This window comes from Gavia stellata, chromosome 26 (assembly GCF_030936135.1).
Source record: "Gavia stellata isolate bGavSte3 chromosome 26, bGavSte3.hap2, whole genome shotgun sequence".
NCBI classification, from domain to species: domain Eukaryota; kingdom Metazoa; phylum Chordata; class Aves; order Gaviiformes; family Gaviidae; genus Gavia; species Gavia stellata.
The window spans coordinates 216,602-238,187 of record NC_082619.1 but is presented as its reverse complement, the minus strand read 5'-3'; the positions used below and the strand labels follow the sequence as shown (position 1 = coordinate 238,187).

Below are 21,586 nucleotides of genomic sequence, written 5' to 3'. Positions count from 1 at the left end.
GGCGTCGCCTGTCCCGTTCCCGCCTGGCCGCGGAGGAGCGCGGCGGGATGGCGGCCGGCGGGTACGGGCGGTACCGGGCCGTAATCTTCGCGGCCATGTTCGTCGGGTACACGCTGTACTACTTCAACCGCAAAACCTTCTCCTTCGTCATGCCCGCCGTCATGGCCGAGGTGCCGCTGGGGAAAGACGAACTGGGTGAGTGCCGGTCCCCGGGGGCCCCCATGGGCTGCTCGGTGCTGGCTTTAACGGCGGGGCAGGTCGCCGTGCCGCCTGGCTGAGGCAGGTCTGGGGCTCTGCCCCGCCACAGGTCTCGTCACCAGCAGCCAGTCTGCAGCGTACGCCATCAGCAAGTTCATCAGCGGCGTCCTCTCCGACCAAATGAGCGCCCGCTGGCTCTTCTCCTCCGGCCTCCTGATGGTGGGCTTGGTCAACGTGGTCTTCTCCTGGAGCTCCACCGTCACGGCCTTTGCTGGGCTCTGGTTCCTCAATGGCTTGGCCCAGGGCCTAGGCTGGCCGCCCTGCGGCAAGATACTGCGAAAAGTAAGTGTTTGCTGGGAAAGGCGAGGGGGAAACATCTCGCAGCTCTTCTGAGCTCTCACGGCAGCAGGTCTGTGCAGACCACGTTGCAGGAATGCTTTCTCCCATTCAGAGGAGTTGCACCCATTCCTGCCTCCTTCAAGCCAAGGAGGTCAAAACCACTAGCTGCGCTTTCTGGCTGCGGAGCAAGTTTCCGTGCACAAGGTTCCGCTTACTTGAGCAAAGATTCAAAATGTTTGTTAGCTCTTGCATTTACGTGCCTCGATTCTCGCTCAGTTTTGTGAGTAACTTCTCCTGCTAGCAGACCTTCTCTGCTGTAAGAGACATCATTTGTCGGAATCCAGTATTTTAAGTGCGCAGAGGTCTGCTTCTCTCTTTGCTGTTGCGGCGGTTTGCTGCTGGGCCAGGAACGATGAGCAGAATTCCATCTGCACACTCAGGGAACTCAGGAATTACAAATTGCAGGCTGTTCAGGTAGAAAACCGGGTAACATGGAGGAACAGTGTGAGTCGAGCCTCTAAATGGCACGTATTTGGGTTTTGTGACAATCTAAATAGAACGGATCGATTTCTGCCTTAGGGTAGAAGGAAAGGAGGTCAGCCACGTGCTAACCTCTCTTGAAAGATGTAAAATCTAGGAATGGACATACTTGCAGAACAAGGGGAGGTGAACAACTGCGTTTCCCTTCTGTGAGGCATCTAGCCTCATCTAGCTAGGGAGAAAAGGACTGACTGGGATGGTTGTGTGCACAGAAAGGAAGTTCCCGAATAACAGAAACAATACGCATAGTGTTTTCTGAAGACGTTCATGAATGTAGCACTCGGACGTTTTCCTGCCGACAGCCACCGCCCAAGTGGTTCTGGCTCCAAGTGCACCTTGCAATGCAGGGCCGATCGTGCTTGATACTTAGTGCAACAGCAAGTCCTAAAGTTACGCTGTGACTCTCTGCATATCCCTTCACAGTCCTGTGCCAGCAGACCTTTCTAGGAGGACGCTGTTCCGAGCAAGTGAGTGCACAGAACTGTGCGCTCTTAAATTTGCCTCTCCCAGCCCACATCTCGGTTTCATCATCTGTAAATGGAAATAACTCCAAGCTGGCTCGTGGTATGAGCACCTGTCAAGCTCCTGTAGCTGACACTTGCGTAACGTTTGGAGTTCCCTGCGTGACTAAGGTAGCAAAGAGTAGGCACTCCCTTTACCTGCTTTTGTAGATCTGGGTCTGAATTGCCTTGAACCTGCAGCGTGGGCTGTGATTGAGGATTTTCAGGTGTAGCGTCTCTCTTTTTCTCAGACCTCATGCCATTTTTCTTGTTGTTGCACAGTGGTTTGAGCCTTCCCAGTTTGGGACTTGGTGGGCAATCCTGTCTACAAGCATGAACTTGGCTGGAGGCTTAGGCCCCATTGTCGCTGCTCTCGTGTCTCTGAACTACGATTGGCGCATGACTTTGTCCTTCTCTGGCTTCATCTGCGTGGTTGTCTCTTTTGTTTGCCTTGTCCTGATTAAAAACGAGCCGTCGGATGTTGGGCTACCCAACATTGAACAAGGAGCCAAGAAAGGGAAGAAAGGTGAGCACGGGCCTTCACTATAAGCGGGCAGCTGCGGGAGAAGGTGCGGTGCCTTCTGTCTCTGTTCTGGTGCAAATGTGTCACGCTCGGTATACTGAGACCTCTGGCCTTCCCACTTCCCAAAATGAGTGCTTGGCAGGATATGTGTAAGGGGTTGTTTTCAGCAGCTTTGTTCTAGTAACTGTCGAGCTGCTCTGTTGAAGTTCTAAATCGTATAAACCAAGCCCCAGTGTAATCTTGTGGGAAGGGGCCCATATACAGGCTTCTGAGACCGTCACAGCGAAGTGCAGCAGAGCAGAGGAGGAGCCTGACCGCCAATTAGTACTGTTCCTTGGCCTGCCGGTGACCGTGTGTGCGTTGCTGAGGCACTCGTGGCTGGCCGTTTCATCTGCCCATCTGTGTAATGTCTTCCTGCTAACAGCGCCCTTGTTTTCTTGGGCTTTTATTGGCTTAGACTGTGAACCAAGCCTTCTGAGGGGTACTGGAAAGAGAGGAAAAAAAGGCTACAGCAGGGAATGCTTCCTTAAGCTGACCTCCATGTTACCAAAGAACAGGCAGGTCTCCCCTCACCCCGCCGTGGTTCTCTTGACCCCTAGCTTGCGGTGGACTCTGCTCAGTGTTTTCTGTCCTAACCTAGGACATCTAGTTAGTAAATGTTTGTTCAGACCACTGAGTGTAGTGCTGCTCTGAAAGCAGAACAGGTAGAGGGGAATTGCAACAGAGGTTTGCTATAGGATTTTAAAGGCCAGTGGAAACTCAGCCTACCTTCCACACTGTCCTGCAATGCCTGTGCTGCTAGACTTGACCTCTGTGTGTACAAAACCAGTATCGCTTCCCTAGAGCGTTCTCTGGGGAGGGTAGGTTTGTAGGCGTTCTTGGGCGACTGATGCAAAAATAAAGGTAGCACCTGAAAGTCAGCATCTTTGTTTGGGTCTGTGTAGTGGCATTCACAGGCAGAGCTTAAAAGCATTAGCGCAAAATCTGGAGAAGCAGATCATTTTTCTGACAACCTTTGTGAAGGGTTTATTGGCAAGTGCAATACAGAAAATTACTGGGAGTAGTGTTTTGATTATTCTTTTGAAATCTTTAGTGAGTGTGGAATAAGTTGACAGAAAAGATTCTGAAATCGCAGCAAACCCAGAACAAGGGGGAGGTAAAGCCGTTCACTACAGGTAGCTATGAATATCTTCCCCGGTGAGGACATCCTTATGCATGAATCCTGTTTGCAGATGTGTCTGTAGTGCCACTGAGTCGGTGTGGTTCAGTAGCTGTGCTCAAGCAGTAGTAACGTTCCTCCTGATGTTCCTTACAGGTTCCTCCAGCGACAATAGCACTTTGACAGAGCTGCTGCTCTCGCCGTACCTCTGGGTGCTCTCAACAGGCTACCTGGTCGTTTTTGGAGTGAAAACATGCTGTACTGACTGGGGACAGCTCTTCCTGATCCAGGAGAGGGGACAATCTGTGCTTGTGGGTAAGACGCAAAGCTTCATTTTTAAGCTTTGTGGCTACAATTTGGGAGGTGTGGCAGAGAGCTCGACTGGGTACAGCAAAAGGACACACATCTGAGGGACTTGTTTGCTTACCTCCTACCTGTTCATTTAGATACACGTAGAGTGAAACAACTCACTGATGAAGTTACTGCATGCGCCAAGTGCCCCAGTGCTCTCTTGTGCCAGGGCCCTCCTGGGACTGGTAGACAGGCATTCCTGTACAAGGATGAGCTGGAGGGTCTTGTCCAGCAGACCTGCTCTGAGCTCGTGGTGAGCTGACAGCAGTTGAGCTGGGTCTAAAGCATGCAGCAGCTTTGCTGTTGTGACCGAACCTGATGGCCTGTTCTTTGCTTCACCTACATTCTAGGTAGTTCCTACATGAGTGCCTTGGAGATTGGGGGTCTGGTGGGAAGCATTGCTGCTGGATACCTTTCTGACAGAGCAGTAGCAAGAGTAAGTAATCTGGACCCTCGGGTGTGCTGGGCAGATCTCACAGTGTCAATCTGAGCTGCTTCAGAATTTTTACATTTGTTTTTGGCTTCCTTCGTGAGTGCTTAAAGATGATTTCCGCCCCCCCCCGCCTCTAATACCTGCACCAGTAGTGGAGCAGAATGCTCCCCTTGTTTATGTTGCTCTGGAGATTCAGGACACCCAGAACACAGAGGTAGGGAGCTGCTGCCTCACGCTAGAAAACAGCCATTCTCAGTGCCGTGTTTCTTTCTTCTGTCTTCCCAAGCTCTTCTTTTGGATGCAGTTCTGTGTCTATACTACCCAGCTTTGAAATGGGACTTTTGAAAATCAGACCATTCTTGATTAACCCATCTCTTTCCCTTCATGCGGAGGTAGGTTGGGAGGGACACGACCCATCTCAACAGCTTAACTAAGGTGCTCGGTCAGGGTGGAGCGTGGTACTACTGAGAAATAGGCCCATACCCAGTTCTGCTGTGTGCATGAGGACAACTGCTGAACACCCTAGAAGGTGCTGGGAAATAAGTATGCCGACATTAGGGATTGTGATATGCCTGTCAGGTTTAAGATGTTTGATCTGTTTAATTTGTTGGCTTTACCGTGCTCTCCAGATTTCCGTGTTGAAAGAGATCTGGTGGTTGACAGTTGTCTTCTGGCTGAAAAAAACCCCCACATTAAAATCCAGTGTTGGGATCTGAAGCCAAATTCAGGGTGGAAATAGGGCGCAGTTGGTAACAGAAGTATCATTCATCACTAAGAACTTCTTGGTTAGCACAGTTTGACTGCGGGCAGTCCTTAAACCAAACCAAGAAGTCTTGCGAAACGGTGTGCTTTTGATGCACTGTCCACGTTTCTGACTGGGCTCTGTGTTAGTTACTACGCGTGTAAAATGGAAGGAGTCCTTCCAGTTTCTGACCCTCAGTTTCCCTTCATGTGTTACAGGTGGGTCTGTCAAGCTACGGGAATCCTCGGCACACACTGCTGCTTTCCATGATGGCCGGGATGTGTGTGTCCATGTTTCTCTTCCGTGTCACGGTCACAGGCGATTCTCCCAAGGTAATCCATGCACGAGCAGCTGACCGTAAGTTGTAGGGATAGCCCTTTAACTGTGAGGATTTTGATGATAAGGAGTGTGACTGTTTTCTTCACCCTTCCCAAGAACTGTTACGTTTGCATTTTCTTTGTTTGCGCTACAGAGAAGCAGGCTAACTTAGTCTGGTTTGAACTGCTTCTGCTGCCTAAGTTGGCTTGGGTAGCTTGCGTTACTGGCTATAGTGTAGACGTGACTTGCATCTGCCCTAATGATTGCTAAATAAATGAAACCTCTTTTCTCCTTTCCTTTTTTTTTCTTCTTCAGGAAAATCACTTCTGGACTGTAGCCTTGCAACCTCTAGCTGATCTTACAGGCCTGAAAGAACATGAGGTTTCTGCCTTGCATTTTTTTCTTGCTCTGCCTGTTTCTGCTTTTGCTGATCTGCCTTTTTCCTATCTTGGGAGGTTGGTTAGCACTCCAGAACTTAGAACCAGGGCATTGAGAAGATTACTGTAAGTTTTCTAAAAGAAACCTTTTCTTAAAATCATTTGATTACACTAACTGACTTTAAAAGTCTGAATATAAAATTTTTAAGTTCTTACATAGAAGGTTCTGAGGACGTTTGTTCATCAGGTAAAATGCAGCTAGTAAAGGGGTCCTGTGAGTGAGGTCAGGAGGAATCATTCTGTTCCTGCAGATGCCTTCCTGCTTAACTTTGGCAAGTGTTTTCCTAACTCTGTTTCTGTCTCCCATCTGGAAAATAAGGTGACACTTACTTCCTTCTGGGCATCTTGAAATGGCGTTTATAGTTCAAAAAGCATGCTGTAATCTTGAGCTGGCTGAGTTACTTATCCTTTGTTGTCCTTTCACAACAACATGAAATAAATTCTGAGCCTGGTGGTTTTCTCAGAGGATAAGCTAACACTGCAGTTCAGCCTGTTGGGGTTTTTTTGTTTTGTTTCTGTGTTTGTTTAGTAACATAGAGGCTATCAGATAGTGGCTACTCGCAGATAAAGATGCTCTGATCAGTTGCTTGCATCTAAAATGAGAAAAGCTTTTAGCTGGTGTCTCCAGGATCATTTTTAACAGCGACTCGATTCACAGCTGTCTCCTGTGATTTCACGGGCTCATTGCCCATCTCTCTTCGATGTTCTGTTTTTTTCTTGCAAAACAGCACATATCGTGTGTACACACACAGTGTCAGGGGCAGAAACGTAGGAGAGAGGAGAGCTGGCGCTGGCTAGCAAGACAGTGTGCTGGAGATGCAGCTGGGCTGTCTGTATGTGGGGTCTGTCACATGCTTGAGCTCTTCTGTCTGCAGGCCAGGGAGCTGGTGTCAGCCCGAAAATGTCAAAACCCCCTCGTACCGTGCATAGGATCTGAGATTTGTCAGCAGCTGCTGATTGACAGTGGTAAGATGCACAGATCCTGTTTCTGATCTTAACTTGTTTTGACAGCTGTGGATCCTGACTCTGGGAGCTGTGTTTGGGTTCTCCTCGTATGGGCCAATCGCCCTCTTTGGGGTTATAGCCAACGAAAGTGCCCCTGCCAACCTGTGCGGCACCTCCCATGCCATAGTGGCCCTCATGGCCAACGGTGAGTAATGCCCATTTCCTCGAGAAACAAATAAAACCTCTGTGTGTGTACTTGATGAAGCATGGTCTAGCCCCTGGGTGCCAGGTTACTGATCATGGGAAGTCCCCTAAGAAGCAGAGATAATAGAGCTGGAAGCCTCAGGGATGCTTCCTGCTGTACCTGACAGGTTTTTGCTTGTGCTTTAAGTTCAAACTAGGCCTGAGGAATTTTTATACAGGCAAAACCAAGTATTGGCAGATAAAATTGAGACGCTCAAGCGTTGCTAGTTTTCTGTTTGTTTTTCCTTACAGTTGGGGGGTTTCTGGCTGGACTACCCTTCAGTACCATTGCCAAGCACTACAGCTGGGCCACAGCCTTCTGGGTAGCCGAAATCACCTGTACCGGTAGCACGGTGGCTTTCTTCTTACTGCGGAACATCCGCACCAAGATGGGCCGGATTCCCAGGAAGGCTGACTGAGGATAAGCTGCTTGGTGAAAAGGATGCTCCCACGCCGACATGAATGATGTTCGTTTTTTGTTTAACTGGCCTAGGAGTGAGTTTACCTATTGCTGCAACCTAGATAAAAATGTCTCAATTTCTCATCCACTGTCACGTGCCTGAGGGCACAAGGTTCCTGCTACCGATCACTTTTTCCCTCGAGATGTGATAATTCAGCTAGTTTACATTTGCAATGATTTTACTGTACTTCCTTCTCACAGCACTGTTGGTGAAGCAAGCAGGCTTTGCAGCCCGAGCTTCTCCACTAAAAGTACTCTAAAATGACTGGCTTCAGGTGCTGTCACATTTCGTTTTGTCCTTGTTGTTCATCTTGGCCATTAACTGTCCGTTCAGCCTCGCTGTTCAGGGGTGCTGAAGCGAGTCTTCACTGCGTTCGTTCATCTTGTCCAGCTGCTGTAAGCGCAGCTGTCTCGGTTTACTTAGCTGTGAGCTCCCTGTGCGCTTTCGGCCCTGGAACAGTGACAGAGCAGTGAATGATGATGATTACAGCCTGGCCTCATGGCTGATTTGAGAGCAGCCTGGCTTTAGCTTTACCCCAGATTAGCTGTTAGGAGCGAGGGTGGTGTTTTGCTCTGGACAAGCAGAACGCCGATGCGGTGCTGTGGCACGGCTCTCCGCAGCACTTAGAAATAGGCACGTTTCCAAGAAATTCTTGGCGCTTCAGGGGAGAGCATTTAGAGAAGCTCCTTCTGTTGAACTGATCCAGCCCAGTGCAATTTCTGTGTACAGTGTTAATGATTTGCAAGGGAGGCGGCTGCTGCCAAGTCAGCTTGTAGCGAGCGCTCTACAAATCAGCTAGGAAAACGGACCCAACAGCAGGTATTGCGACAGCAGCTACCACCAGCCCACATCTTCTGCAGCTGGGTTTCATGAAAACCCGTATTTCTAGCATTGGCTTGTATTTTTTCAGTACAAGGTGCGTAGTCTAGGAATGTTTTTGGTCAAGAGCTGCATCTCTCATGGCTGTAGGCAGGGGCTTGGGCTACCTCTGAGAGTCAGCCTCAGCAGAGCCATTGCTGACAGCCAGCAGCCTTGAGCAGTCAAGCCTGGCACTCTTTGCAATAAGTAGACTCAGGTTTTTAACCAGGATTTTGTTGAATATTCTTGGTTTTCTCCAAAAGGATTTACTGCTTTAAGGTCCTGGAATAGGCAAATTCAACTCGTGAAGAACCTGCATACAGGTACTTTGCTGAACAGCTTGGTTGCAAGAGTAGGTAGCCAGCCTTAATTAAAACAACGGAAGTGAATTACATTTTGTACTTTATAATTATATGATCTTCTGCTATCTGTGAAATAAAAATGGAGCAGTGTCACAAGGGCTCTGATTGTCTTATGGAAAAGGGTGCAAGGAAAACCACCCAAACCCGCTTATCCTCTTGAGGTGCCACTGGCGCACATTTACCCTGCCAACAGAAAACACATAGGCAGCCACCTCTTTAAGGAATGTTTATTACTTCTACACAGAAAACCTCTGCAAAACCGTAAGTTAGAGCTATACAGGAAAAATACATATGTACAATTATGAAACAAAAGAAAACAATGGACTGCAGTAAGGCCACGAACCTGCACCTTATCTTTCTTTCTTCACTTAAGGGCAGTGGAGCCGCAACAGCAGAATAAGCCTCCGGGGCCCAATGTAAACGGTAGTAATGAGTCTGTTTAAGGTAAATTTCACAACAAAGGGGATAAAGTGGTATCCTGGGAGATAATGAAGCATGTTTTGGGGCTACACAGTCTCTGCTGTGGAGGAGAGAGCTCCAGGAGAGGCCAGCTGGGGAAGAGAGAGGCCCTGCTCTTCAGGGAAAGGAGTCTGTGCAACAGGCGAGGTTTTCTCTATGATCCAGGTCCGAAGGGTCCGGCTTTCTCTGCCACCTCCAGAGCAAGTTTCAAGTTCTGATCAAACAACTCACATCTGAAACAGAAAAGCAGAAGGGGATGACTCTACCCTACAGAACAGGCCAATGAAGACAGGATCTCCACATCCTTGGGCTCTGCATCCTTCAAGGAGAGATTCTGTAAGTCGCAAGACAGCAACCTGACTGCTGTCAAACTTTCGCTTGTGACAAGGGGTTGCGGCTGCATTATTAAAAGTGTTTTTTTCCTTACCTGATTGGCATCTCCAGGGAGTAGAAAGGATTCTTCAGAGCAAAGTCAGAGTAAATCTCGTAGATCTTGCGGAGAAGGGAGTCTATCCCCGCCTGCCTTGGGTCAGCAAGAACCACGAATTTGATCCCTGGAGCCACAATGACAGAAATGTGAGGAAGGCCGAGCACTGTGACAGCCCCGGCAAAGCAGAGCAGTGCCAGGTGCCCGGGGCTGGCCGGTACCTGTCAGCGTCTGGAAGCAGTGCAGCTTGAAGGTGTCAGTCTCCAGCATCTCAATCCCGGAGCTCCCCACCTCGGGGGACAGCTGCGACCCGATGGCAAACAGCCTGCGGGGAGACGGCCCTCAGCACTCCCTGCCACCTCTGCCCACACCACCCCTGTCCTGTCCTTCCCACCCCGCCCTGGCTCACGAGTGGAACATGGAGGCCAGCATGAGCTTCTCGTTGGAGGAGAGGCGGTGGCGGCCGAAGCGGATGGACACCGGGTAGTTGGCGGGATTGCCCAGGAACTCTAGCACGTCCTTTCCGTCCGCCGTGAAGCGCCCGTTGACCTCGGCGCCGTTGATGGCCAGCACGGCGTGGCCCACTGCGGGGACAGTGCGGTCAGTCAGCCGGGCCCGCCTCAGGGCCGCCCCCGTCCCAGCCCGGCCCTCCCCTCCCGCCGCCGCCGCACCGCGGATGCCATCGCGCTGTCCGAAGGCGACGACGACGCGCTCGTCGTGCGGGCGGAGGACGAGGTCGAGCGGGAAGCTGAACGTCTTCTCGGTGTCGGCGCGGGGCGCGTAGTGGTCTAGCTGGTAGATGAGGCCGCCCGCCTTATTCACGACGTAGACGCTGAAGATCGCCATGGCGCCGCCCGCTTTGCCCCGGAAGTGGCGTCACGCCGTGCCCCGGAAGCCGCCCGAGACCACGGGGCTTCCCCACGCGCCGCGGCAGGCGCTTCCTTTCTCGGCCGACATCTTGGGGGAGCAGCCGCTGCCGCAGCATGGTGAGCGCGGGACGGCGCTGGGGCGGACGACGGGGCTGGGGCGGGGGGCGGAAGCGACTCCCTGAAGGCGGGGGCCCCTGAAGAGTGCTTGGGGGGGCGGGCGGGGGGGCCGGCCGCGCTCCCCGCCGCTGATCGTCCCATCCTTCTCCCCCGCCTCGCAGCCGCCCAAAGACGACAAGAAGAAGAAGGACGCGGGCAAGTCCGCCAAAAAGGACAAGGACCCGGTCAACAAGTCCGGCGGTAAAGCCAAGAAGAAGGTAAGAGCCGGGCGCGCCTGCTGAGGCGGCCTCGCTGGCGGCAGGCCCCGAGCCGCGGCCGTGGCCCTCTCGGAACCTGCCATGAAAACCCGGGCGGCGGGCAGCGGCGCTGAGCACAGCAAAGGGGCACGGGAGCTTGGTAGCTTGGAGGACGCTACTGGGGCTCCCCAGGCTTCCCCCGTGTGCGGCGTGGCCAGACCTAAAGCGTGGGTGGCTGGGTGCTCCTGGCGCTGTGATGGTGTGGGGGGGATGGCTGCCAGCGTGTTAGAGGAGTGAGTTCTTCATCTGGCAGCAAGTTGTACGTGATGGTATTAAATCTGAGTAGCAAACCACTTTTTTTATTTGGAGATACTGTAGGTACTGTCTGCAACGTGTACGTTTACAAAGACCATCTTGTGCATCTCATTAGTCCTCCAATTTGGGATGCGGCATGGAGACATTGAATGGTGCAGTTCTTATGCTATCCCAAAGCTCAATCTTTTGTTATTGCTTAGTGGGGTTTTTTTCTCTTTTCAAGTAGAAGTGGTCCAAAGGGAAAGTGAGAGACAAGTTGAACAACCTTGTCCTGTTTGACAAGGCCACCTATGACAAACTGTGCAAAGAAGTGCCCAACTACAAGCTCATCACACCTGCAGTTGTCTCGGAAAGACTGAAGATTCGAGGCTCCCTAGCTAGGGCTGCCCTCCAGGAGCTGCTCAGCAAAGGTAAGCGCTCAGAACTGGGGAGAAACAGCTGCTTGAATTGGATGTTTTCTTTTCCTTACTCGCCTAGAAGATTTCATGCTGTATCTGAAGTACACAAATTGGTGTGTTTTTGACGAGCCGCTGCCTTAGCTTGCATTTCAGAAGTGCTCCAAAGTAAGGAGCAGAGGCTCTGCTGCATTCAGTAGCATTGCTATACTAAGAAAATGCTGGCAGAAGGATGGGTTGTGACGTAACTGCTACCAGACCTGAACAAAAGCCTTGTATAAGCGTGTGTAGCGTTGGGTATTCTGGTATTTCCTATCGCACGTTCTGTGGTCTGCCGCTTTAGAAGGGAGCACAACATCCCCAGCGTCCTCCAGTATGCATGCACTCAATTTCCTTTTTTTGTAGGTTTGATCAAACTGGTGTCCAAGCACCGAGCCCAAGTGATCTACACCAGAAACACAAAAGGTGGAGATGCGCCTGCTGCAGGGGAGGACGCGTAGGGAGGTGAGACAGCGGGCTCTGTGAAGGAGCTGGGTTGTGCTTTGTCAGGGTCTAACAAACGGCTATGCGCCGTGTAACGGACAACTCCCACCTTGCTTTGGATGGGCTGTTTCTCCAGACATTCAGAGGATGACGCTTGCACTCCGAGCGACTTCCTTGGTGGTGTTACTGGCAGCATCGGTTCTCCAGAATTGAAGAGCCATTTACGATTTTGTCCCTGTTGCCCATCAGATGGGGAAAGCCATGTGTGCTCTCTCCTGTCTCTGTGGGCTGCAGGGCACATGGCCACGTGTCCTCCCTGGTGTCGCACAGCACTGTGACAAAGTGGTGGTGTTGGAGCAGAGCTTTCAGACAGTTTGCTTTGTGCTAGCTTGCTTTGACCTGGTTGTCTGATTCGGGACTTCTTGCTTTGCAGGTTCTCCAGTGACCTCGTCAACAATGTGTCATATGTAGATGCACACAATAAAATTATTGAAATAATTTTTCTTGCTTTTTTCAAGAATGTGTATGTTTCATTATTGATGCATTATTGATAGCGGATTCTGGTACAGGTCACAGCTGTCTTCCTCTAGTAGCAAGTTTTTGCATTTATACAGTGTTACGAATGTACCGTGAACATGCTGTTTTATTGCGAAAAGGGAAGGAACTTTTGCATCACCTACAGCAGCCAGCGATGATAAACCATATTTGGCTCTAGTAGAAGGAAAACTGAAGCCTGTTTCTTGCATCGTAGATAGGGAAGGTGCTAGTGGGATATTTTCATTATTTATTTAAACTCCCTCTAAACAAGCCATGCCCACAGATCTCTCTCTGTGTGTACAAGGCAACAGCTGTGTCTAATGGGGAAGCATAGATAAGCAGCTCCAAGTAAGGCTGTAAGTACTTTATTGAAATTAAAAGGAAGAACTGCCCTCAGTAAAGGCCTTTAAGGCCTCCTTTCTTCTACTGAGGACTAATTGGTTGTCCTTTAAGTGAGGCAGAACAAATAAAAGTAATAGAAATCGGAATGAAAACATCAGGTGCATGGCATCAGTTTCCCCCAGAGCAGGCCCTGCATCTGAAACAAGTTTCAGTTGGTCTACGAACACAGGTAATTTTAAAAAAAAAAAGTTTATTTCTCAAGAATTTGTTTAACAGGATGTCATGCTACCCGTCAGTGTAGGACACTGGCAGCGCATGCGGTATAAGGTAGGCTTTCTGATTATGGAGATAGGGCATAGGCAGGAGACCTTCCCTGCTGGCAGGATCTGCCTTGGTGTAGCTTAAGACTTCAGATATCGATGCCCAGATACGCACTGCGTGTCCATTCCAGGGGGAGTGGGTCTGCCGCGACACCCCCTGGCAGAGTAGCTTTCAGTAGCAGTGCTCAACCCAGTGTTACACTGTCGTTATGCTGCCTTCCAGAGGACTGAACGCATCAAGATGTATATATTAGAGCGCTAAACTTGGCAGCAGCACTGACAAAGTTGCAGCTACCTACAGTCCACCTTTCCTCAACAGTCACAGCTTGGTTTCTTCATTGCTCCTCTTCTGATCAACTTTTTTTCTTCTTTTCCCCTGATTCAGTTCTAAACTGATGCCTGAAAGACAGCGTAGAATTCAGAATGCAACAGCCTTTAGAAAGAGGTAATGAATGAACGTTGCCTCATCTAACAAGTTAAGATAGTGCTATGCATAGTATTTTAGAATGGAAGCTCACACCGTTATTTTTTTTTCAGTTACCTCAGTGAGCTGTAGCAGTCTCTTCAGCTAGCTGACACAGATTTCTAGCGTACTGCAAGGTGCTAGTAGGACAAGTGTGCATATGCACACCAGTAAGCGGGTCTGAAAGGTGAGCCAAGCTCAAGGCAGATGCTTCTGCGTGCACGGCCTCTGCAGTCGTGACCGTGTTTCACCTCGCAAGTCGCACGCGTGCTGCTCCAGGACAAGAGCGACGCTCTGCCTGGATTGAGCGCTGCGTGGCGTAACTCGTTTGTGCAGTAAGATGTCGCCTTACACTTGCTGCTACAGCAAAGCCCGCTCCATCAGTCGCTTGCGTGGAAGGAAGCTGCACGCCCTCCGCTTGGCATCGGTCTGTGCTGCCCTGAAGCTTACCTGGACTGCCACCTCCTGCCATGATTCCAAACCCGCCCAAAGGAAGGGAGCCAGCTGTCGCCTGTCTGAGAGGTATGGTCAAAGTTGGCACCAACGCGCTCCGCCGGGAGCTTTTTCAGCTTCTGCTTCTCCTCTAAAAAAACAGTACGTTCAGTAGAATTTTATCAGTCAAACTGCTTTTGATTCTTTAGTGCGGTGAATGTAAAGCTTAGTTGAAATGTATACAAGCCGCTCACTTTGTTTGAGAAATTCCTCATACGAAGGTCCAATTTGTTGTTTACTTCCATCCTCTTCGTCTGTTAGCCACGGAGGTTTTGCTCCTAGAAGTCATGGAGAAAATGTATTTAGCCACTGAAGTTACCCTAAGCTTGAGATAGGGTGTAGAGGGGATGCTTTTCCCTGTTCCTGCAGCTTGTCCTACCAAATAGGCAGCAAAGGAAAAGTAAACTTCAGGCTTTGTAAGAAAAAGAAGCTGCCTTGCTTCAGTTAACGCCATGGCAGATCACATCCCAAACCACACACTAGCACCAACAGAGTTTTCATAATACAGAAGTGTTTTCTTCTCCTCTAGTAGGTCAAATACTAGCAAAAGAGTGAGCACCTCCTGGTTACGCTGTAGCTGCTTCAAAATTGCTTTCCGTTATCCCTGTTAAATTTGCAAGCCAAGAGTTTTCAATAGGGTAGCAACCAAATGAGCCATGAAGCAGGTGCGATTACCTGTGTGAACGTTTCCTTTCCCTTCTGTTTCCTGTTAACAGAAACATGAAAACACTAATGAGAAACTGATGCTTTTAAGAGTATCTCTAAACAGAATGGCATTATGTGCATTCCCTCCCACTATCAAGTTCTGTTACAAAAAGACACAGGGGGACACTGTTCTCTACCTTCTTTAACGAGCATTTGGATTTTTAGTGCACGTTAAAAAACGTTTGCTTAATGAAACACCAGTTAATGCTGGATGACTGAAACTCTCACTTAACTGGTTGTCTGAATCTGCAGAACTGCCTTTTCCAGTGAGGGAGACTGCAGCCCCTTGTTTTGCTTTGTAGCACGTGCTAGATGTAACTTGCAGTTATTTAAGTCACGCTCATTAGCAAGTCACCCCTACCTGGTGGCCAATGAAGGTCAAAGCCTGGCCTGATTCCATCCAGTTTAAGTTGGGTCCTGTCTGCATCCCGCTCGGGCCTGGCTGCTCTGCATCGTGAGAGGGGTCCCTGGAATACAGAGGCCAAGGGGCAGTCTGAGAGGTGAGTGACTGTGGAAGCCGGGCAGGCGACAGTTGTTTAGAGGTTTTTGGAGCAGAATTTTTATTTGTGTTTGGAGAGCTTTGTAGTAAGAAGGAAAAGGAGAAATGTTCTTGGGGCACGGTAATGCTAAACACCTGTATGTTACCACCGTGCTCGCTCTTTATGGCTGCTAGCGCTTACCTACGAACGTGTGGACAGGAGAGTAATCTTTCTGCGGATATGGTGCTTACTATAGTTTAGATAAAAGTGTGCAAAGGATCTGAGCGAGTGCAAGATCCTGGTGACGACTGCGTCAACTTTGGCAACAGCAGCAGCAAGGGAGAAAGGCTGCCGCTGTAGCAGGGTGCGGGTTAGCAGCGATCTAAGGAACATGGTTCTCACCTTTCGGGTTCTGCTGGGGGGGGGCTGCAGACAGAAGGTCCCGCACAAAGCTCTGGCTCTGTTTGATGCTGAGTGTGATTCAGGAAAAAGGAACAGTATTTCTGGTATCGAGCAGAGCCCCCGCTCCCAGCCACCCCCAGCCCCTCCCGAGAGTGCCCGGTGCCGGTGGGGGTGCGTGGCCCCATCCCTGCTCCCTGCCGCGGCGCAGCCAGGGCAGGATACGTCTCACCGACCTGGAGGGCGGCCTGCACCGTCTCCCGCTGCCTGCGCTCGGCTTCCCGGATGCCGGCCGCCATCTGCGGGGAGAGAGCGGGTGAGGCCGGGCCCGGGCCCGGGCCCGGGCCCGGGCGGTGCGGTGCGGGGCCGGGCCCGGGCCCGGGCGGTGCGGTGCGGGGCCGGGCGTACCTGGCGGATGCGCTCCTCCTCCCGCCGCTGGTGCGCGGCCAGGGCCCGCTCCAGCGCCCGCGCGAAGCGCTCGTACTCCTCGGGCGGCACCAGGAACCGCTCCCGCAGCGCCGCCTCCGCCCTGTTCTCCCGCCAGAACCGCGCCGTCTCCCGGCGGTGCTCGGGCCTGCGGGACACCCGTCAGCGCCGCCCGCCCGGCCCGCTGGCCCGCCCGCCCGGTCGCCCGCCCGCCTACCCGGCCAGGTGCTGGAGGAGGCCGGCCTGCGGCAGCGCCAGCCCGCCGCGCCGCCCGTCCCGCCGCACGCCGCGCCCGCAGCACAGGCACCAGACGCGTCGCTCGTGCTCCGCCGGGTCGTAGCGCCGCACGGCCCCGACGCCGTCCCCGTCGCCCGCCGCCGCCGCCGCCGCCACCGCCCGCGCCGCCGCCACCTCCTCCTGCAGCCGGCCCAGTGCCTCCCGCAGCCGCTGCCGGTGCGTGGCGCTGTACAGGTGCCGGCGCCCGGAGAAGGAGGTGCGGCGGCACAGCCCGCAGTAGTGCACCGCCATGGCGGCGCGGCGCCGCTCCGCTCCGCAGGGCGCAGGCGCGGTAGGCGGGCACCTCCGCCCGGGCGGCGGCCCGTCCCTCCGGCCGCGGGCCGGCGGAGCAGCGTGGCGGGTGCGCGGGGCTGCGCCGCCGGGCGTGAGGACTCTTGAACGGCCGCCGGGCAAACCGCAGGCTGGCTGAAGCTTTGGCGTGCAGTCCCAGCGTCGGAGATGGCCAAGTCCTGCTGCAGGATGGCCCGACTCGAGGGTGGCAGGAAAAACCCTGCCTTTTCCCGGCTGGCATCCTGCTCGGTGCCCCGTCTTCTGATGCCGAGTGGGGGTGTGCGTGTGGCAAACGCTGTTCTCCCCTGGCCTGTCTGAAACTTCGTATGGTTTCAGACTTTTTTCATTTATTATTACGAGCGCTCTCTGGAGGCACGCCCCGCATCCCTGAAACGCACTGACCTCCCGCCTAACCGCCTTTTCACACAGTCTATCTGGTAGCGTTGGTCTGACGCCTTTGTTTTCCTGCCCATCCACAGCTCTACCAAGTTCTCAGGTGGGTTGTTTGGGGTTTTCTTACATCTAGTAAGAGCAGAGGGTGCTCGCAGTCTAGTCCAGCGTGATTGAAGGAGAGCATCTGAACTGCAGCGTCAAAGTTATGCTGGTGCTGCCATCCAGTACAGCCAGGCCTTCAAAGACCTTTCATCTTCACTCAGGTCCTGCTCAGACAGACAGACAGCCTGTGCTGTCATGTGTGGGACTGACATCCATCTATCTCCCTCCCTCTGACTTCTGCAGTGGCTCAGGTGATGTTAGCGCCCAGCTGTGCAGACCCACCCTGTGTGATGGTTTGCATGCTACCATCCGAGTGCATGCGTTTACGCTTGAGCCTAGGAATCAATTCATTTTTAACACGTCTGTTCTTTTATGCTCTCGTGGGCACGCGGGTGAATGGAGCTGATCTCCAGGGTGTGCTCAGCCTGCCCCAGCGAGCGGGTTCGAATGGGCTGTCCCCTGGCATCGTCTCCCTGTAGGTCAGGTCTAGGATACAACCCAGCAGTGAACTCCAGAACTTGCATCGTGACTGCATGCTGTTTGTCCCCTGTCGACAGGCCACTCCAGTTCCTGCTGCACACAGGACTGATAATGGACATAACTGGACCGATCACGCTTCTAGTCAAGCAACTGCCACAGCAGCCAGGAAGAAGGTATGAAAAATCTACTCTTCTTGAACACTAGACAGCTGTTGCCTGTGAATTCTGACCCGGAGACGTGATTTTCCTGCCTCTTGCTGGAGAAGCAAGTAAGTCAAGAACACAACAGCAAGCTCTGTTTTTTTCTTTCTTTGTTGCATACTTGCCTCTCCAAAATAAGTCTCTCCCTCCTCGCACTCTGCAGTGTTCGCTGATTTCTGTCAAGTGAGCATTGCAGAAATTCCAAGCACCTTAAAAAGCAGCCTGCCCACCAATTACGTGGGTCTTTGCCTGCTGGTTTTACAGCTGGGCGGGCAAGTGCAACAGCTTGGAATAACGCTTGTGTGGTAGGGGCTCCTCTCACTCAGCCAGCTAATGCGTTCTCTGCTCAGCCTCTGACTTGTGGGCTGAGACCCTATGTTAGGGAACAGATCAACCTTCTCCTGCAGCTTAGTCCTCTGCACTGCAAGAACATTGCAAGAGGCAACAGCTTGCGTGGAGGACTCTGTGTTGAAGTTGTAGCGGGTACCACATGTCAAAATGCCTCTGCAGTTTGGGATATGTGCAGCTGGAGCAAAAGCTTGCCTTACTGAAGGAAAAGAGATGGGTCATCTTTCTCCTCTCCCCCTTCTAAATTTGAGTCCTTACATCACAACGCTCATAATTTCCACACGCAGTTCTTGGGAAGCTACCTGCGGCAGCATCTGAGAAAATAAGCTTGGCTTGAAAACACATGGTACGTGTTTCAGAAGCAGGGAGCCAGAAGGAATCATAGGCCAAACAGAGATCTAACAAGATCTGCAAAAGAGAGAGAGAGAGAGAAAGAGGAAGTTGCCCTAGTTGCTTGGACCATAATGACTGCTCGGGCACCAATGCTCCAGCCTCAGTCCTTATCCGTGTTAAACTGATAGGTATTGTATTGCTGCGCAATGTGATACTGAGATGAAGGCTCTGTGTTTTAATGTAGCCTGGTTTGTTTCTCTCGCTATGTTGGTTTCATTAAAGGAGAGTTCTTGGCCCGTCTGGTGACAGGCCCTGCTTGTGCGGGTATCTCTACAGGGATCGCTGAGTGTCTGGTGTCATCTCCTAGACCTAGTGTCCTGCAGTGCTGGTGACGGCGTACTGGCTTGGGTGCCTGCCTGTATCCCTCCCACCATGGGAATCTTGTAAAGTCTGACTCGCTCTGCATTTTGCGGGGCTCCTACCCTCTGAAACGTACCCGGTTTGCTCATGCTTTGGCGCACCAAGTCGAGAGCCTCTCTGGGCAGAGCCTGTGCTTCCTCCTGAAACTTCCTGTGTCCTTCGGTAGTCAGTTTCCACAGGCAGGACTTGCGGTTTCCCTCACCGCACACAAAGCCAGTGGTTTTCTCAAAGCAGCTGCTGAAACACAGGTTGTGTCGGATCGTGTTTTTCCATCCCTCTGGGGCTGTTTGAAAAAATGGAAAGTGCTGCCTGCGGAGAGAAAAGATTTGTCTTGAGCTGAAGCAATTAGAGGCAGCGATAAATAACAGAATACATCGTATCCGAGCGAGGGAAGGAGGGGAGTGTCCTCCCTGATCCCCGTGGTGTAAGGATGGCTGGCGCAGTAGAGCACCGTGTTTTTTTTCTAAGGAGGGTAAGACAAAACTGAAATGCCGTCTCTCGACACTCCTGGGTTTGGGTGTTGACAAAGAGGGGAAGCAGTTTTCTCAGCGGCATCTTGAGCCAAAGGCAGAGCTAAGATCAGAACACAAGTCGTGGCTGCCACATCCCTGCTCCCTAATAGAAGACCAGAGACTCCTGTACCCCTCGTCGTCCCTCTCCCCCTCATTCTGCGCTAGGAGCTGGGAGAAGAGTGGGTACCGTGTGAACTGGTAGATCTGCTGTACAGTCAGACTGCCACTTGTGCTGTTGCACAGGGCGAGGGTGATGAGGATGCAGTAATTAAGGGGGGGACGGGGCCAGCCTCCCTTGATTTTGGTGCTTGTCTGCCTGAGGCGCTTGAGCTTCACGCTCTGAGGTCTGAGGACTGCGGATTTCCGAGGCATCTGCATCGCCTGGACTTCAGGAGATTCCGGCGTCTCCTGAGGAACTGGGATGTCCACACATGAAGCGTCTTCATCCTCAGTAAGCTGGGGAGAGGAAAAAGGACCTGGATGTATTAGCCCTGAGTGAAATGAGGGACAGGGATAAGCTGCTTTGTTCTGGGGAGGATGGGTCTGGCAGAGTGCGTATAGAAAGCTTATATACTTTAAATTTCAGCCTCCTTCCCTGCACTTTGTTCTCTCAGCCCATTCATCAGACGGGCTCCATGCATTGACTGACCCCTGCTGAAACGGGAGGCAACCGCTCGCGGAGCTGCTGAGCCAGCTCGTTTGTTCCTGCGGGATCATTAAGCATGTACCATGCTTAGGACTGCCCAAGTGGTTTATACCTTTCCAGCCTCGCTGGAGGATGACAGCACATCCTCCTCAGAGCAGTCCGGGTCGGAGTAGTCCCAGGATGTGTTTGGAGAGGAGGTTTCCGTGGCACCAGCGACAGAGGCCACCGGGCTGTGGGATCCGGCCGGGTCTACTGCAGGGCTCCCGGGGATGGGGCAGACGAGGCTGGGGTTTACCCACATCCACAGATGGGGCTGAACGCCGGGTTCTGAGGAGAAGGAGAAACATCACCCCACCAGTCCTACTTGAGGACTGTTTCTAGACTCTGCTGTCCAGAGGCAGCCTGGGGAAGCGCTAATGCAATGCAAATCCCAAGGCGAAGGTCCTCAGTTGCCTTCTCATCCCTCTAAACAGTGTTTTATTTCCTGTTTTGCCTACAGCATGCATGTCTGCATGTTCTTGCAGTGCTGCGGCCAGCCCGAACAACGGCGGTCACCTCTGAAATTTTACTTTCTTTTTCCCCTGCAAAGCCAGAAGAGTGTAAATTGCTCCCTTCAGTCCTCCTTTCACAAGTTTATCTGCTCAAAAGGTTGCATTCGGAGGGAAGTGTGTCTGCAGGTACAGCTGTGTAATTATATCCTTGTCCTTGAGAGACGAGCTTCAACTTTTGCTAAGGAAGCTTAGAAAAATTCCAGTCTGGACACAGATGTTCTGGCTGGCACAAGAAAAGCCCCTTTCGCAGGCCATTCCCTGAAATGCCACCAGCCTCTGTAGGTAGTACCAGGTCCCAAACTTAACCCTGGCATCTGGCAGTGCCCCCCCGCAGCGAGCACCCGTGTGCCAGGAGGCCAGCTTGCCGCTTCAGTGTGCGATGGCGTGGGGTCTCGTCAGGCGCAGGTAGGCATGGGGAGTCCAGAGACACTGTGGTGAGCTTGTATTTTTTGTGTTAGCCTCATGTTCTGCAAGCTGCATACTTACTTCATACGTAATTGCAGACACTTCTAATTTAATCTGACCGCATTTAAACATAAAGAAAATGGGCTTTTTGTTAACTTCTAGGCTGGAACTTCCTAGATTTTACAGTTTCCACCCGAGTTTCAGAGACAGGAATCTTTTTAGAAGGAAGCCAAGTCCATCAATCCCCCTGAGGCCCTTACCTTGCAGAAACTCTTCAGTAGTGGTGGTGAGTTTGAGCTCCTCTGCCATATCCCAGTCCTCAAGGCCGTTTTTTAAATGCAGGCTTTCCCAAAACGACTTGTTTTGAAAACTCAAGTACATTTTCTTTGTATGGCAAAGCAGTCTCCAGGTGCTGAGCACAGTGGGATCTGCGAGGGTGCCGCAAAGAATCCCGTGAGCTTGAAGTTCTCTGTGTGCCGAGATACTTGATTTCATATGTTTTTTTAAAAAAGATATCACACAGGTGGGTGAAAGGCTGGTCTCTGTTTCACACTTCTAAATACCTATTAAAGCCCCTTCCACTGAGTAAATGGTCCATATTGGTGGAGTAAGTGAGCTGATTGAGAATAAGATGGGTGGCACCAGGTAGGCTCTGTTTTCTGCCCATTTACTTTGCTAGAGCCTTGATAAATGAGCCGTTCCTGTGTTCATTAGGCTAACATTCTACTTTTTTCTGCTTCTGATAAAGTCACAGCG

The 21,586-nt window shown here is 51.8% G+C and overlaps 5 protein-coding genes across 9 annotated transcripts; 2 read left to right on the top strand and 3 right to left on the bottom strand.

Moving 5' to 3' along the window:
- The first annotated feature begins 47 nt into the window (after positions 1–47).
- Positions 48–7,454, top strand: SLC37A4 (solute carrier family 37 member 4). Of its 2 annotated transcripts, XM_059829621.1 has the most exons (9): positions 48–195; positions 308–540; positions 1,860–2,103; positions 3,416–3,574; positions 3,961–4,046; positions 5,004–5,117; positions 5,419–5,484; positions 6,552–6,690; positions 6,981–7,454. In XM_059829621.1, the coding sequence occupies exons 1-9, from the start codon at positions 48–50 to the stop codon at positions 7,145–7,147; spliced, it is 1,356 nt and encodes a 451-aa protein (XP_059685604.1). In that variant the 3' UTR covers positions 7,148–7,454. The 2 variants fall into 2 exon arrangements, with proteins under 2 accessions (XP_059685604.1, XP_059685605.1); XM_059829622.1 differs by lacking the exon at positions 5,419–5,484.
- A 1,166-nt stretch (positions 7,455–8,620) lies between these two features.
- Positions 8,621–10,141, bottom strand: TRAPPC4 (trafficking protein particle complex subunit 4). Of its 4 annotated transcripts, none has more exons than XM_059829720.1 (5): positions 9,967–10,141; positions 9,705–9,879; positions 9,517–9,620; positions 9,296–9,422; positions 8,621–9,101 (listed from the first exon to the last, which is right to left on the bottom strand). In XM_059829720.1, the coding sequence occupies exons 1-5, from the start codon at positions 10,139–10,141 to the stop codon at positions 9,023–9,025; spliced, it is 660 nt and encodes a 219-aa protein (XP_059685703.1). In that variant the 3' UTR covers positions 8,621–9,022. The 4 variants fall into 4 exon arrangements, with proteins under 4 accessions (XP_059685703.1, XP_059685705.1, XP_059685704.1 ...); XM_059829722.1 differs by having other exon boundaries at positions 9,517–9,565; positions 9,812–9,879; XM_059829721.1 differs by having other exon boundaries at positions 9,517–9,624; positions 9,838–9,879.
- A 73-nt stretch (positions 10,142–10,214) lies between these two features.
- Positions 10,215–12,213, top strand: RPS25 (ribosomal protein S25). Its single transcript, XM_059829759.1, has 5 exons — positions 10,215–10,281; positions 10,443–10,538; positions 11,059–11,242; positions 11,633–11,731; positions 12,144–12,213. The coding sequence occupies exons 1-4, from the start codon at positions 10,279–10,281 to the stop codon at positions 11,725–11,727; spliced, it is 378 nt and encodes a 125-aa protein (XP_059685742.1). The 5' UTR covers positions 10,215–10,278; the 3' UTR covers positions 11,728–11,731; positions 12,144–12,213.
- A 606-nt stretch (positions 12,214–12,819) lies between these two features.
- Positions 12,820–16,401, bottom strand: CENATAC (centrosomal AT-AC splicing factor). The gene is made up of 9 exons (XM_059829715.1): positions 16,091–16,401; positions 15,856–16,021; positions 15,684–15,746; positions 15,451–15,518; positions 14,931–15,036; positions 14,540–14,570; positions 14,059–14,142; positions 13,823–13,955; positions 12,820–13,308 (listed from the first exon to the last, which is right to left on the bottom strand). Exons 1-9 carry the CDS (start codon positions 16,399–16,401, stop codon positions 13,263–13,265), a joined length of 1,008 nt encoding a protein of 335 aa, XP_059685698.1. The 3' UTR covers positions 12,820–13,262.
- Positions 16,402–18,342: 1,941 nt separating this feature from the next.
- On the bottom strand, positions 18,343–21,211 carry FOXR1 (forkhead box R1). Its single transcript, XM_009819710.2, has 5 exons — positions 21,091–21,211; positions 19,987–20,201; positions 19,416–19,684; positions 18,793–19,025; positions 18,343–18,371 (listed from the first exon to the last, which is right to left on the bottom strand). Exons 1-5 carry the CDS (start codon positions 21,209–21,211, stop codon positions 18,343–18,345), a joined length of 867 nt encoding a protein of 288 aa, XP_009818012.2.
- Between the last annotated feature and the right edge of the window lie 375 nt (positions 21,212–21,586).

Bases quoted from the DNA above. Each gene is read 5' to 3' on its own strand.
- SLC37A4 (XM_059829621.1), top strand. From the start codon at position 48: ATGGCGGCCGGCGGGTACGGGCGGTACCGGGCCGTAATCTTCGCGGCC. The intron at 2,104-3,415 runs GTGAGCACGGGC...TGTTCCTTACAG, and splicing joins AGCCAAGAAAGGGAAGAAAG to GTTCCTCCAGCGACAATAGC. The intron at 6,691-6,980 runs GTGAGTAATGCC...TTTTCCTTACAG, and splicing joins AGTGGCCCTCATGGCCAACG to TTGGGGGGTTTCTGGCTGGA.
- TRAPPC4 (XM_059829720.1), bottom strand. From the start codon at position 10,141: ATGGCGATCTTCAGCGTCTACGTCGTGAATAAGGCGGGCGGCCTCATC. The intron at 9,880-9,966 runs GTGCGGCGGCGG...CTGTCCCCGCAG, and splicing joins ACAGCGCGATGGCATCCGCG to TGGGCCACGCCGTGCTGGCC. The intron at 9,102-9,295 runs GTAAGGAAAAAA...TTTCTGTTTCAG, and splicing joins TCCCTGGAGATGCCAATCAG to ATGTGAGTTGTTTGATCAGA.
- FOXR1 (XM_009819710.2), bottom strand. From the start codon at position 21,211: ATGTACTTGAGTTTTCAAAACAAGTCGTTTTGGGAAAGCCTGCATTTA. The intron at 20,202-21,090 runs GTAAGGGCCTCA...CCTTCTCCTCAG, and splicing joins TACTGAAGAGTTTCTGCAAG to AACCCGGCGTTCAGCCCCAT. The intron at 18,372-18,792 runs GTACGTTTCAGA...TCTCTTTTGCAG, and splicing joins CCAAAGCATGAGCAAACCGG to ATCTTGTTAGATCTCTGTTT.
- CENATAC (XM_059829715.1), bottom strand. From the start codon at position 16,401: ATGGCGGTGCACTACTGCGGGCTGTGCCGCCGCACCTCCTTCTCCGGG. The intron at 16,022-16,090 runs GTAGGCGGGCGG...GGTGTCCCGCAG, and splicing joins CTCCTCCAGCACCTGGCCGG to GCCCGAGCACCGCCGGGAGA. The intron at 15,037-15,450 runs GTGAGAACCATG...TCTGTATTCCAG, and splicing joins CCCCCAGCAGAACCCGAAAG to GGACCCCTCTCACGATGCAG.
- RPS25 (XM_059829759.1), top strand. The intron at 10,539-11,058 runs GTAAGAGCCGGG...CTTTTCAAGTAG, and splicing joins GCGGTAAAGCCAAGAAGAAG to AAGTGGTCCAAAGGGAAAGT. The intron at 11,243-11,632 runs GTAAGCGCTCAG...CTTTTTTTGTAG, and splicing joins CCAGGAGCTGCTCAGCAAAG to GTTTGATCAAACTGGTGTCC.